Source organism: Merops nubicus, unplaced genomic scaffold (genome assembly GCF_000691845.1).
Source record: "Merops nubicus isolate BGI_N331 unplaced genomic scaffold, ASM69184v1 scaffold45085, whole genome shotgun sequence".
In the NCBI taxonomy this organism is placed as follows: domain Eukaryota; kingdom Metazoa; phylum Chordata; class Aves; order Coraciiformes; family Meropidae; genus Merops; species Merops nubicus.
Window position 1 is genome coordinate 1 of NW_008609987.1, and position 12,717 is coordinate 12,717.

At 40.4% G+C, this 12,717-nt stretch overlaps 1 protein-coding gene across 1 annotated transcript; it reads left to right on the top strand.

The window, feature by feature from the left end:
• The first annotated feature begins 3 nt into the window (after window positions 1–3).
• WNT5A (wingless-type MMTV integration site family, member 5A) lies at window positions 4–8,964 on the top strand. Its single transcript, XM_008940722.1, has 4 exons — window positions 4–263; window positions 1,427–1,692; window positions 6,526–6,818; window positions 8,367–8,964. Exons 1-4 carry the CDS (start codon window positions 184–186, stop codon window positions 8,823–8,825), a joined length of 1,098 nt encoding a protein of 365 aa, XP_008938970.1. The 5' UTR covers window positions 4–183; the 3' UTR covers window positions 8,826–8,964.
• The last annotated feature ends 3,753 nt before the right edge of the window (window positions 8,965–12,717 follow it).

The following is a 12,717-nucleotide window of genomic DNA, read 5'->3' on the forward strand; positions in this document are numbered from 1 at the left end:
CAGGGAGAGGGGCAGCCGAGTCAGAGTCAAGTTAAAAGGGGGCCCGGTTACTTCCGTTGTTTAAACTTGAATGCTCGAAAATGGTCTGAGAAGCAATAAACAATCTGATCCTTTTTCTCCCCCCTCTAGAAATCCACTGCAGTATTAATCCAAGGAGGTGCTTTGGGGACAGTTGGCAGTACAATGGCTTCTCCGTACCTCATAGTGGCTCTGGCCATTTTCTCCTCTTTTACCCAGGTTGTAATAGAAGCCAGCTCTTGGTGGTAAGCATCTTGTATCGATTTGATTTTTGAAGGGGGTGTCAAGATTTGCTTGATTAAACGTCTATTTTCTTCTTATGTACTTTCTTTCTGAGGCAGTAGTGCATGAACGAGATAGTAGGGGAGTAATGTTTTGGTTGTGATACGTTGTGAGGTAAATTGAACCGATTTCTTGAATAAGTGTAAATGTGCAACATCTTGTGTTGTAAAATTCAGTTTTTAGAATGCTGTAAAGTAGATTCTCTATGGATTTGATCCTCCTTAAATTACTTGAATTGCCTCTCTTTTAAAAGAAAAATTTGAACTCCTTTAAACTATAAATTTTTCATATAAGAGAGAGAATGCTGATCTACAAGGAAAATCTTCTATTAAAGTTTTGGTTTGGACTTTTCTTTAAGTTAAATGTTTATAAATATATTTTATTACAAAGAAATTTTACATTTCAATTTCTGCTTGAGCAAATTATCTGTTTCTTTATAGTATATGATGTTGGGATTTCTTGAAATAGGTGCTTTTCTGTTCTTCAACTGAACCTTTTTGGATTAATGGCCACTTTTTAATTTAAATGTACCACATGAAGAAACACTTTAAGAATTAAGAAAACAATGTTGATTTTGTTTACAGTGAATATGCTTGCCTCCCTGTTTTTGTGTGTGCTTCGGAAGAAGCTAGAAGTAGTTTGTAGCAAGTTTCTGACTTCTGGCTTGTTAAAGGTTTCCGTATTTGTTTAGGGAAGAACAGATTGAAAAATCCAGGCTTTAATTTAAAGTGAGGGTTAAAATAAATTTGGGCTTGGGAGGCTTTTGTTCATTTTTTGCTTTATTTCTTTTTCTAGCGTTGCAGTTGTTTGCAGCTTCTGTTATTTTTACTATGTCCATTTAAGTTGGTAAAGGACTGCCTAGATGCAAGTCTTCCAACTCTGCATCTTACTTCAGTCCCTAATATATGGTGATAACCACATGGATGGGAACTAACGACTTCTGTTCTCTGCTGTTGTTAAAACAGAAGTGTCATATTTAAGTGTTTTTTATTTTTCTCTCACCTGTTATCAAAACCACGAGTTGTATACTCATGTATAAGATACAGTTCTGTTTAGGATTTATAGGCTTTTTTTTTTTTTTTTTTTTGAGCCTTCTCTTTATTAATCCAAATCTTTCTCTATGCAGGTCTTTAGGGATGAACCCTATGAACCCCATGAACCCTGTTCAGATGTCAGAGGTGTATATAATAGGAGCCCAGCCACTATGTAGCCAGCTAGCAGGGCTATCCCAAGGACAGAAGAAACTCTGCCAGTTGTATCAGGACCATATGCAGTTCATTGGAGAGGGTGCAAAGACGGGCATTAAGGAGTGCCAGTATCAGTTCAGACATAGAAGATGGAATTGCAGCACTGTGGACAACAACTCTGTTTTTGGCAGAGTCATGCAGATAGGTAGGAAGCAACATCTTTCTGATTAAAGTCTTGTCTAAAGATATGTATAGCACATACTGTTCTGCACTTGAAACTCTTGCCAGGTTCTTACTGAGTACTGTATACAACCAAATGTTTTTAAAAGTTGGCAAAGGAGTGGAATTATTTTTAGCTGGAGGTGATTTCCCACCACTGTCCAGCCATGTGTCTTGGAAAACAAAGAAGGAATATGTGTTTGCATATGGGAATAGAGCAGAAAGGAAAATGCAGCCCTGAAATCTTTTAGAAAACTTGAGACAAAACTGAAGGCAACCTAAGAGAATTAAAACCAGCAGCATCTTGTAAAATTAAAGATGTCCATGTCTAGTTACAAAGTTTGCATCTGCATAATGAATTTCTCTTGGTCTGGAGGTTAACTGAAAATTGCTGCTCTGTCTATTAGTGTTGATAGGCAATTCCTTGTCTCTTATTTCCAGATACAGTAACTTTTGTTCTCTTTTTGAAAAAGATAGATTTATGTTAAAAATAATGTAGCAGGGTCATTTTTTATGAAATTAGTTCTATCAGGGCAAAATGTGTTATTGTCCTTGCAACTCTTATTTGATGTAGTTACATTACTGGTAAGAAAGACAGGTTCCTGTTTAACATTTTATCACAATTCAGTGGGCACTCAACCTTTACCCTGTTGGATCCTCTTTGAAATGTTCTTTTCCAATACTCACATGCCAACTACCTTTTCTGTCATTTAAGGACCTTGTATTTTAAAGTCCTTGGCAAAATTTTAACCAGTGCTGTTGAATTTGGTCCATGGTGAAACCTCCTTCTGACTTTTCCAATCAGTTTGCTGATTCTGTGTAAGCAACTGAAAATTACCTATTTTTTTGGTGACAGTTGTGATCTTTTTTGTAGTGATTGGTACACTGATAAACATAGCAGTGCTTTTTAGGTGGAGATGTAGAGCTTTTATGTCAGTTTTTTTTGTCCTGCTTTAAAAAAACTATTTTTAAAATCTGACTCAAGCTAGGTCTGTCTGTAAGTGAGCTGTCTCCAGTTAAGGTTGAAGGAATACATTGATTCACACTTGATCTCAATTTTTTCTTAGAAGAAGTTTTTTTTTGGAGGTTGTCAGGCAAGTAGAAAAAAAATTCTATTGCGTAAAAGTACCTAATTGGAACAGCTTATACTAGGTAAACAACCTTCCCTAGGCTTTTTGCGAGCATAGTATTAAAACCCCTTAGAGGTTTTTTTTTACCCTCCCCAAGAAAAAGTCTAAAAGCACATGAAACATGAATGAAAACTTCCTATATACCTTTGTGTTCTAATAATCTAACAAATGTCAGAAAAATAATATGTTTAAAATTTAGGCCTTCATCTTTCAGGCCTTATTTATCATCCAAGCAAGTGAAAATTAGCTCAAGGGGACTGTTGTTTTGAAGGAAAGTACAGGATTGGGCCCGTAATTTGTGGTGTCTGTCTCCGGAATAGACATTTCTGCCCTCCCCAAGTATGACAGATCTATTTAAAGGTGGTTTCTTTCAAGTTAAATAACTTTACCACGCCCTTCTGCTGAATATGACTGTATTAGCTGATGTCTACACAGCAATTCATCATGTAATTAAGGCACTTATTCTAATTGCAGATGGAAGCAAGGTTAATAGCCATACTCAAGAGTTAAAGAGCCTAAAGAGTGTATTCACTGAGAACAAGAAAGGTGTTGTGGGTAACAGTTGTATTATTTCATGCCGACCTTCTGTAAGGACCAATTGCTGTTCCTCTGAATGGAAGGAAAAAATGGGTAGTTTCAGAGCCTCAAGTCACTTTTACTTCACCCCACCGTACCCTGGCTGGTCAGAGACTGTCAGATACTCCTTTCTCTCATGGATTTGAGGAGATGGTAGTAAGGATATGAATCCCTGTAGTCTGGGAGGGTTCTGCCCCGTGAGGTAGCAGCATGCTGTTGCTGGCTGTACCTACTGGCAGCACAGTAATGACCACACGGTATAAATGGACAGTGTTTCTTCTAGGATTTATCCTGCAAAGTTAGCTAAAGCTGTACAAATAAACCTAGCATTGGGTTTGGAAGCTTGCTCTGTGGCTTACTGAACTGCAGAATTTTAGGGCTTTTGTTCTCTGCTGTTCTGCTTTGCTGCTGGTTCCCAGGTCACGTTGTGGTCCTCACTGCCCTCCCAGCCTTGCGCCATCTCCTGGCTTTGTGGCTGGCCCCAGCTGGCTGGGCTTGGGCTTTGCAAACAGCTAAGAAGTGCTAGCATAAAATAACTGCATCCTCCTCTAACAGCTCGGTGTATTTGGTGTCCAGTTTATTCATGCCTGCTGCCTGATGTTTAATGCTTTTAAAATGCAAGACAAAGAACATTTGTATCTTATGTTCAGGTATATAAAAAAAAAAAAAATTGTTCTCTTCTTGCAGACTTATTCATATCAAGTGTAAAGCTCAGCTCCTAGCTCTGTGGGTGGCTTCCTACAGCATGTGTATATTGAACAGTTCCATTTCTATGTTTCATATATATATGGGAGAGAGGGGACTCGAACGTGTTTGGAATGTGTGTTTCCTTGCCATGGCTACAACAGAGAGAAATGCTGGACTGTGGGAAAAGACAGATATGTTTGACAGTGAGGGAAAGCACAGTTGTGCCTAAAGACTTTAAAAAAAAAAAAAAAAAGGAAAAAAAAATTCAGAGTAACTCATCCATGTGGAACCGTCACTCTTAATGTGTTCCTGGAGTCAATGACTTGAGGCAATGTTGGCTTGCAACCTGTGGGGCTTGAAAACTACTTCAGCAGCTGATGTTACTTTATAATTTGCCTAAATGTTCAAGGAGGGCAACTTTCCTTTCTGTATCCCAGCCTTTCTTTCTCCTTCCCACTAAAAGTAAGTTCTTTAAAATGTGCTCCAGGATAATAATGAAAACTAGTTAAAAAAAAAAAAAAAGTCAACTTTATAAGTTTAAATCCTGCAATAAATGACACATTTAACCATGTGAAAGCATGAGCTAACTAAACATGAAAAAGAACAAAACGAAACAGGAGAGGCAAATCCTGTGGTCCAAAGCAGACCATGTTTCTTTCCTCTCGATCTAGTGGAAATTTTTCGTAAGGAATTAATCAAAAAATGTGTGTTGGAGAATAAACGGGAATGTTAAAATCTGTAGGAGGTTCCCCCTGCTCTAGTTTGCAGTAAATACAAGGCGTAAGTCAACACATAAAGCCAAATCTTTTTTTAACTGAAAAGGCTACTCCTGTAACCCTTTATACCCATAATTCATGTACGTACTTCCGTGAGCAGGTGTCTGTGAGAAAAGACCAAAGTAAGGGAGCAAAGTGCTTCTCATATTCCTTAAATCTGATCTTTTACAGCATAAGACTTGAGATTTTTTTTCCCATTTAAACCCAACATCTATTACTAAAATTAATCCAGTGGATGACAGCTGTTATAGTAACAAAGCTGCTCTGAGCAGGGTGTCATCTTGATGTTAAATATGGACCAGACTGCAGATTATTTATGTTCCAGAAGTGCTTGACTGCTTCTATTAGATTTGACCTGTTATGGTGGGTCTTGTACAAAGAGTTTCTGCCTCAAAATGTTGCTGCCTCAAAATGTTGCTGTCTAAATCCGTATGACATATCCAAAATGCAGCCTCTTAAACCCCTCGTTTTACAAAGTGCCATGCTGTGCCCTAACAAAAATCTTGTAAAATCAAGAGTTAAAAACTAGCTTGATCGATTGATTGGAATGAATGAAGACTGGGAATAAAACTCATATAATAACTTGTACATATGGAAAAAAATATGTAGTCTATTCTCAGTCATTCTGGGAATCTTTCTTAGAAAAATCCAGTGGGATGCTATCTCTTAAGATGAAAAATAATCTTCAGGTGGGCTCTCTGGTGCAAGTTTTGTGTTTTGTTTTATTTTTTGTTTAAAAGACTTCCTAGTTGTACTTAGAAATTGTGGCACCCATGGAAAAATGACAGGGGAAGTCAGGCTCTAAGTAAAGGTGGGGTTTGATACGGCCAAGAAGATGGTACATGGCCATATCTTGCATTGTGGGTATTGTAACTTTTTCTTCTGAAAGTTTGAAACTTGAGGTTTTCAATTTCCATTTAAGGGCACCAGATGCAGGAGAAAACCTTGAAGGCTGCCTTGTGCCAAGGGTTTTTTCTTCCCTGTAATTGTAAAGATGACTGTCCATGGACTCACTTGCCATATCCATGTGAGCTGGAGTGGTGGATGCTAAAAGCACAGGTTGTTGTGAGTTTTAAATAGGCTCCTACAGAAGTACCTGGCTTGTGCATAGGATGAAAAGTTGTGTGTGATTCTACCACACGTTTGGTTGGGTTTTTTTTTTGATACCGCAAGGCTTTGTAAAACACTCTAACTTTAAATAAATTGGAACAAGTGGGTGAAGTACATAAATTGTGTTTGAGAAGTAGTAATTTAAGAACCAAGCTTTTAAAAGTTGTATTTTAACATCTTTTTTCTGAAAGACAGGGAGTCTGCTTCCCTTTCTGCCCCTCACATGCAGGCATGGCTGCTTCGGCCCTGCTGGCATCATGCTCCAGCCCCGATTCATCTCCACCCCACTCCCTCTTCCAAGCTTTCACCAAGAGGAATGAGAAGTGACTCCCGCTCTTCACAAACACCTTGCATGCACTAATGGATTGTTTTAGCTTTGTATTTTCAGAGGGAAGGCGTTTTGAGGAGCACGGTTGAGGGTTACTGTACCTTTTGTTAGGTGAATGAATTTTGGTGGCTCTTGGAGAGCTTTTGCCCTCCTGGCTCATCGTGGAGGGTGCACGTGGGCTCTCCCCTAACACCTCCTATCTTCCCGTGCAGGCAGCCGGGAGACGGCGTTCACCTACGCGGTGAGTGCGGCCGGGGTGGTCAACGCCATGAGCCGTGCCTGCCGGGAGGGCGAGCTCTCCTCCTGCGGCTGCAGCCGGGCGGCGCGGCCCAAGGACTTGCCCCGGGACTGGCTTTGGGGCGGCTGCGGGGACAACATCGAGTACGGGTACCGCTTCGCCAAGGAGTTTGTTGATGCCCGGGAGCGTGAGAGAGTTTACCAGAGAGGCTCCTACGAGAGCGCCCGCATCATGATGAACCTGCACAACAACGAGGCCGGGAGAAGAGTAAGTGGCCGCAAAGCGGCACGTCCCTGCGCCCCATCTCTGTGGCTCCTCTCTGGGGAAGGGCGCACTGCAGCGGGGCAGCGGGCGGGGCTGGGAGGTGGCCGGCCGCCAAGCCTAGTCTCCGTTTTGGTGTACAAACCAAGAAAACGGCAAGTACAGGGTGTAGGTGGGTGGGGAGCGTATGGATTTGTCTGTGCCTGGTTGACAGCCCTACTGCCTTCCACATGAGGGAGGACTGGGAGTAAAGTGTGTTGTTTCACTACATATTGTTTCATTAAAAGTGCCCTGCTTGTTGTGTATTCTCTGTAGAACAAAATTTTATTAGTTTGTATTTCCAACCAGGACAGCATGTCTTGGGGGAAGAGGGACGTGCTGGGCTTCCCGGGCTGGAATCGTGCTATAGGATTGTTCTTTTTTCTTTTTAATTCCTCTGCTTTAAGAGGATGTGAAAACCTCTTCCATCTTACTAGAAAACATGATCTTCTGCGATTAAGCATGTTTTTATGGTTTCTTTACTCTCAAAAATGCCTTAAATGAATGGGTGTAAACTTTACTTTTTTTTAATAGTCTGAATACAAATAATAGCCAAAATAATTTTTTTTTTTTTTCTAAAGCTTGAAGTGCGAGAAGTAGTCAGCTGATGACTTTACACTTGCATTCTAAGGAATGAAAGATAACTGAAAATTAATAGTATTTAAATGTGAGAGGGAGGGTGTCTGAAAACAATGGACAGGCCAATTTACTATTAGCAAGAAGAAAAATGACACTTCCGCAGTTGCTCATGGAGACTTGAGCAGTTTTTTCCTTCCTCAACCTCATCTCTGCAGTGCTATTTGGCAGTGTTAAGACTCTGTAACTGCCGTGTGGAAGTTGTCTACAGTATCATCTAATATGTCAGACTCCAGGATTTTTGAAGCAGTGTCAACACTGACTCTCGTTTCTATTTGTACAGGGCAAATGACTGATATTTGCCTGCCAAAGCTTTGTAAAGAGGATATTGCTATGTAGCTCTGTCTCCCACCCATAGGTGTTTGGGGGTTTCTTCTTGGATGAAGCCTCTCTTGAAGAGCTGCATTTGGGATGGGAGGAGGATGCCGAGCCAAGAGTAGACAATCAGCTGCGGCTGAGCTAGGAGCAAGAGGAATCTTAACTCTTTCAGCAGCCTCAAACAGAGATCAATAGAGAGCAACTCAGATAGAAAATAAAGGGATGTTTCAAATTTCTCAATGAAACAGCAAAATCCTTTGCTGGCGGTGAGAGTAAATTCCTAAAATCTGACTGCAGCCTGACTGATGCTGCTGTCTGGGCTGTGTGTGTGCTGCTGCATCTGTCTCTGTGGTGGGGAGAAGCAGGCGCGAGTGCTCCCCTCCTCCTCTGGCTAAGTTTGGGGTGTTGGGGCACACGTGTGCCCTCTTCCTTCCCAGCATACTGCTGGAGGTAGGAAGGTGCTAAGGCAAGTACTGCAGAGGGGCGAGTGAGAATGTGACAGAGCGGAGCATACACTGATCTTTCATCATCATTTTTGCTTTCTCTTCCTGCCTCCTCCAGACTGTGTACAACCTGGCTGATGTGGCCTGTAAGTGCCACGGCGTCTCTGGTTCCTGTAGCCTGAAGACCTGTTGGCTACAGCTTGCAGATTTCCGCAAGGTAGGCGATGCCCTGAAGGAGAAATACGATAGTGCTGCTGCCATGAAACTCAACAGCCGGGGCAAGCTGGTGCAAGTAAACAGCCGCTTCAACGCTCCCACCATCCACGACCTGGTCTACATCGATCCCAGCCCCGACTACTGCGTACGCAACGAAAGCACTGGGTCCCTCGGCACCCAGGGCCGCCTTTGCAATAAGACCTCGGAGGGCATGGATGGCTGTGAACTCATGTGCTGTGGCCGGGGGTACGACCAGTTCAAGACGGTGCAGCGAGAGCGCTGCCACTGCAAGTTCCACTGGTGCTGCTACGTGAAATGCAAGTTGTGCACAGAGATCGTGGACCAATTTGTGTGCAAATAGGGGACGGACGAGGTGGGAGGAACTGCAGCCACCTGCCAGCAAGGGGTGCAGGCCCTTCTCCTTTTTCACAGGACTATCTCCACTTTATTTATAGAGTCCAATGAGTTGTTGTCTTCTTAAAAAAAACCAAAAAAAAACACACAAACAAAACAAAACAACCTAAAAAAAAAAAAAAAAAAAGGAAAAGAAGGGTGGGGGAAGGAAAAAAAACTAAAACAGAAAGAAAAAAGAAAAATATCATGGTTGCAAAGAGAAGTGCCTGGAAACCCTCTCTGCGTCCAACCCAGAACTGTGTGCAGCTTATCCTTTTTGGCAATAATGGGGGGGAGAACTTGAGAATATTTATTTTACGAAGTAAAAAAAATAATAAATTGACTTTTCTTAAAAACAATAGAGTAGTTTGAGGGGAAAATCCAACCTATCCTAATTTAGTATCCTGGGGCGTAATACATGTGCAGTAGGCAGAGCAACCGTGTAATGTGCTTGGGAAGTTAGAACAATACTTATGGACGTGAGGAACACACCGACCTGTCCATGACTTGTAGTTTCAGACACTAGAAGTTATCAGAATAGGGTATATGAAGCTGTTCAGTACATTTAGGGCTCTGTAAATAATGGGTATATTCAACATGAAGTGCAGTGTCAGTTGCATACCTGAACATGCCTGCTGTAGTAAGTGATGCCACCGGAGGGTAAAGAGCAGAGGATCACAAAGGCTTCAACTGTGCTATTCCTGAGTTGCTGTGGCTGTCCAGAACCGAACAAGAACCCCCTCACACACAAAAACAAACAAACAAACAAAAAAAAAACCAAACCCAAACCTGCCTTGACAAATTAGTAAAGATATTCTTCAAGGCAGAATTTGGCCTTATTAGCTAATGGTGACGTTTGAGTGTCTCATCTTACCGAGCAGTACTTCACTGCTACTGAGTGTGGAAGAGCAGCCGAGGTGCAGGCTGTGTGGAGAGCTCTAGCCGGGTGGAGGCAGCTGCAGTGCTTGCAAACAGTTTTGGTCTTCCAGCCTGGAAAGCCCATAGAAAATAGAATTCCCCAATTTGAAAATGCCTTAAAAATGGTGTCATAGCTGGCTGTCTTTCAAAACCCAGCTTGACAAATAACTCTTCTAATTTATGTGAGAAAATAAATCATTAGATATCCACTCTTGGAATGATAGATTTTTATTTTTTTTTCACAGATTTTTGGAAATGCTTTCACTCAAGGAGACAAGAGTTTCATATTTTAATAACATTAACTGACTATTATAGTTCAATGAAATGTTGCAGCAATACCAAACTTATCATCCTATGTCTTTAATACACATGCTTTAGGTAATATATTGCAGGTATACACTACAACTGTTCAGACTATACTTGAGCAGTTACATATTTATGGGAGAACTGTGGTCTGCTGGTGTCTGATATTTCAAAGCTTTTTGTACGTATATATTTCAATGATTTAAGAAATAAACCATCTAAATTACAGGGGCAGTTTATCCCCTGTCCTCTTTTACAGATCTCGTCAGGTTTTTAGATTGACTCTAACCTTTGTTTTGTTTTGTTTTCTAAATTATTTTTTTAACAGCTTTTATAATTCAAAAGTTTTAAGGATAGTCACAAAGAAGTAGGCTTCTTCCCAGCTTTAGGACTTTCCTGGGTGGTTGGTAGAGTCAGTACCCTGCACCTAAATTGATACCGATCTGGAGATCACTCCTGTCCCACTCTCACGTTAAGGGCATTGCTGATTGATTATTGCTGAAAGAAGACACCTTCCAACTCTAAAATGTGCTGCATTTGGCCCTTGCTTTTTAGTTTTTTAGATGGAAATTGTTATTTGTTGAACAATATTTGTCCCCCTCCCCATGCTGTGTTTACACAGGATTTCATCATTGATTCAGATGCCTCTTTCCAATTCGGTTCCATCCAACAAGTTGAAGAAAATGGTTTTGCAAATACCAAGTGAGGAAAATCTTTCACTTTAGCCTAGTTGTACTAAAGCCTTAACTTTTCACGAGCCTTTAAACTGTATCATTAAGTTCATCCTGATCATTTATCAGCTTCTTAAATGGCGCTTTATTGCTCTTAATTTATTGTACAAGGACATATTTACCCCTCATCTTCAGATGTTTGCAAAGATTATCTTTAAAGTAAGATAAATAAATAAAGCACTAATTCATTGAGTATGTCACTTTGGGTTTTATTGTACAAAAACCATGATAATTTTTTTTCATTTGCTGAATCACCTCATGTTCCTTTTTAGTGACTTTTGTCTGAGCAGAACTGAATCTCATGACCCTAGCTATTAAAACACTATTTAATGTAAAATATTTTACTTGTCATTCAGATATGTAAATCTTCTATGTCCTTTCCTCTGTTCTGTACATTTAATGTACATATTTCTGTCTTGCGTGATTTGTATATTTCACTGGTTTAAAAAAAAAGAAAGGATTATGCCATAATGGAAGATAGACTATAAAAATAAAACTTTGGTTGTATATTGGGAAGTGGTTTTAATTATCTTTCAGAGGAGGGTCTGTTAAAAACAATGAAAAGAGTTGAATTTTGAATTTACTGCGTGGTAAAAGAGGGAAGTGATTGTTCACAAAATATACAAAGAATATCTTGAAGTTTTATTTCTATATTATGAAGGTGTACAGATGTAACGACTTCCTAAATAGAAAGGGGGGGGCGGGGGGGACTAGGGGGGTGGAAAGCCAAACTCAATCCCAAATCCGTGTGACTGAACTAGAAAGCATTTTAGAGATGGGCAAGTACTTAATTGACGATGGGTAAGAACCTGGGTTAATGTCTGCATATGGCTTCCAGTGCTCTTGTAGTAATTCTGGGACACTGGGATCTGGTCCTGTGAACAGATTCCTCCAGTAGTCCCAGTGCTGGCAGCAGGATCCGTCTGAGGAAAGGTTTCCAATGTGAAAAGTTTTTGGGACTGGTTTTGTGCAGTGTGGGCTGTGCACGCGGTCGCTGGGGCTGTGGTTCCCATTGCTCTGACTGCACTTGAAGTAGAAGGTGAAAGCTCACTGGTTTTTCCTTACCCGTCTTGCCCAGAAATTAAGCATGTGTGGAGGGAAGAATCCTTCAAAGAAAAAAAGAAAACAAAGTACAATGAAGTAGTAAGGAAGTAAAGCAGAAAATGAATGTAAAACTTCCAAGCAGCCTGTTTGGAGATTGGCTTTTCTTTGAACTGGTTTCCTGAGAAAGTAAGAACTTTTTTTCTGCTACAGGGAGCTTGATGAACTAGTGGCCTTTCTTTACCTCTCTCCTGCTTCACTTTGTCTTTTTTCTTCTTTTTTCTCTTTTTTTTCCTCTTTTTTTCCTCTTTTTCCCTCTTTTTTCCTCTTTTTTCCTCTTTTTTTCCTTTCTTAAGGATAACCTTCTCACATATCGAAACTCCTTGCTGCCAAGAATGTATTATCCCACAAACCAGCAGACCAACATCGTGTGTTTAAAATAGCGATTCTGGGCAAATGCAACGTTCTGTGGTCCTATTACTGACATCTGTTTCAGTTTTCCTTCACTTGTATATTGACCAGTATTCTTTATTGCAAAAACACAGCCCCTATTTAGGAAAGTCAGCATTTTTTTTTGACTGGATTGTTTTCAAGCTCTTCCCAATAACAGAAAAGTTACCAAAAATTTCTTTATTGGCAGCAGTAAATATCTGTATTCAAAATAGTCATTATGGGCTCAGATACAAGAGAATTGGCTTTAATTTGCAGCAAAGTTTATCTGTTTAATTTTGTTAAAAATGCTGTTATCCCCTGGTTCAGAATCTTGTATTTTTAGTAATCTCTTCAAATCTTCGTGTTTTCATTATGGCTTTGTGTATACCAATTTTCGTGCTGGTTTTGCAAAATATTGAAGCCCCAGGTGTCAGC

Coding starts and splice junctions, on each gene's coding strand:
- WNT5A (XM_008940722.1), top strand. CDS start 184: ATGGCTTCTCCGTACCTCATAGTGGCTCTGGCCATTTTCTCCTCTTTT. Junction 264..1,426: donor ATAGAAGCCAGCTCTTGGTG/GTAAGCATCTTG, acceptor TTCTCTATGCAG/GTCTTTAGGGATGAACCCTA. Junction 6,819..8,366: donor ACAACGAGGCCGGGAGAAGA/GTAAGTGGCCGC, acceptor TGCCTCCTCCAG/ACTGTGTACAACCTGGCTGA.